The sequence below is a fragment of the Protobothrops mucrosquamatus genome, unplaced genomic scaffold, assembly GCF_001527695.2.
Source record: "Protobothrops mucrosquamatus isolate PMUCROS unplaced genomic scaffold, P.Mucros_1.0 scaffold2567, whole genome shotgun sequence".
Taxonomy (NCBI): Eukaryota; Metazoa; Chordata; class Lepidosauria; order Squamata; family Viperidae; genus Protobothrops; species Protobothrops mucrosquamatus.
In genome coordinates, this window is record NW_015388625.1 from 12,549 (window position 1) to 13,948 (window position 1,400).

General features: G+C 40.7%; 1 protein-coding gene across 1 annotated transcript in view; it reads right to left on the reverse strand.

Annotated features, from left to right (window-relative positions):
* LOC107295913 (ras-related protein Rab-6B) overlaps positions 1 to 1,400 on the reverse strand; it is a 43,493-nt gene that overhangs the window by 4,880 nt on the left and 37,213 nt on the right. The window contains exon 7 of the mRNA XM_015825248.1: positions 477 to 543. Within this exon, the coding sequence (XP_015680734.1) occupies positions 477 to 543 (67 nt within the window). The remainder of the gene's footprint in view (positions 1 to 476; positions 544 to 1,400) is intronic.

Sequence of the window (1,400 nt, forward strand, 5' to 3'; positions counted from 1 at the left end):
ATGTGTTAAAGCAAAGCTGCTAAAGGAGCTCAACATGTGATTTTAGGGAGTGTGACTTGCTTTTAAAATGCCCCAGACTTTATATTGTTACAACTACTTTTAGAGAAATTGTACTTTTCTGTTCTGCTTTTATATTAGTTTCCGAATTGTGATTGGCCTCTCTGAATTATTTGCTTAAGTTGCAAAGCCATATACATTTTTCTAAATAAAGAAACAAATATTTCCCCTATTTCAACCATTGATGGGCGGGGGGATGTCGATGGAACAGTAGAGGAAATCTCTTCAAGCTTGAATTAATTTGGAAGAAGATATATAACATATATACAGTACATGTTACATATAAGACTGCAACATACTGCCTTATCACACAATCACAAACTAACTTACTTGCTACTTTACACATCCACTTCTTATTTATCTGAATTGCTTCTGAGTTCCTAAATGGGAAATTCTCTTTCTTAATTAACAAAGGATACTCCCTTCTTTACTCTTCTCTTGAACGCTCTCCATCCCTGGTAGGGCTGATGCAACACGTCGGAAGAGCTAGAGATATCAAGGCCAATGGGAGTTGGGATTAAACAAGAGAAGAAACAATCATGACCTTTGCATCCAAAATGAAATTGAAACTAGCAACAATGCTGTGCATGTGACTTTTATAAAAGAAGAGTCCCAAACTGTCTCCCACTAGTGCATTAGCTGAAAGTTACAGGAACGAGTGCTCTTCAGATTAGTATCACAGGGAAAAGCCCTTCCACTGAACAGTGAAAGCCACATGTTTCCAGGAGGTATCATTTCAATTTATAGCATATGAAGTAATATGCCTGGAGAGCCAACTGACTGCAAATCAGGGATGAATTAAATAAAAATGATTTTTGTATAAAGTGATGGCATCCTGAAAATAATCAGGCCATGAAGGCCTATTTGCTATATAACAGGTTTTACCAACAGAACAATAATCTCCCTATATATTCTCCCCCCTCATCTTGTTATGTATCCTTTCTCATGTATGAAAAATGCAATTTCTTATGTGTACCCAAGAATATTTGCAAGACCGCCTCCTACCAAATATCTCCCTTCAACCAGTCCGCTCCCACAGAGAGGGCCTCCTTAGGGTGTCGTCGGCCAGTCAATGCCGGCGGGCGACCCCCAAGGGGAGAGCCTTCTCTATGGCAGCTCCTGCTCTCTGGAATGACCTACCCCTGACCTACGTACAACTACGGACCTGCGCCTCTTCCGCCGAGCCTTGAAAACCCATCTATTCCATGCGGCCGGCCTGGCGTAGTTTTGATTGGGCTTTGCTAGGGGTTTTATATGGGGTATTTTAGAGCAGGCTTTTTATTCAATATTTATTGTGATTTTTATTATTGCCTGTTCACCGCCCTGAGTCCCGTAAGGGAGAT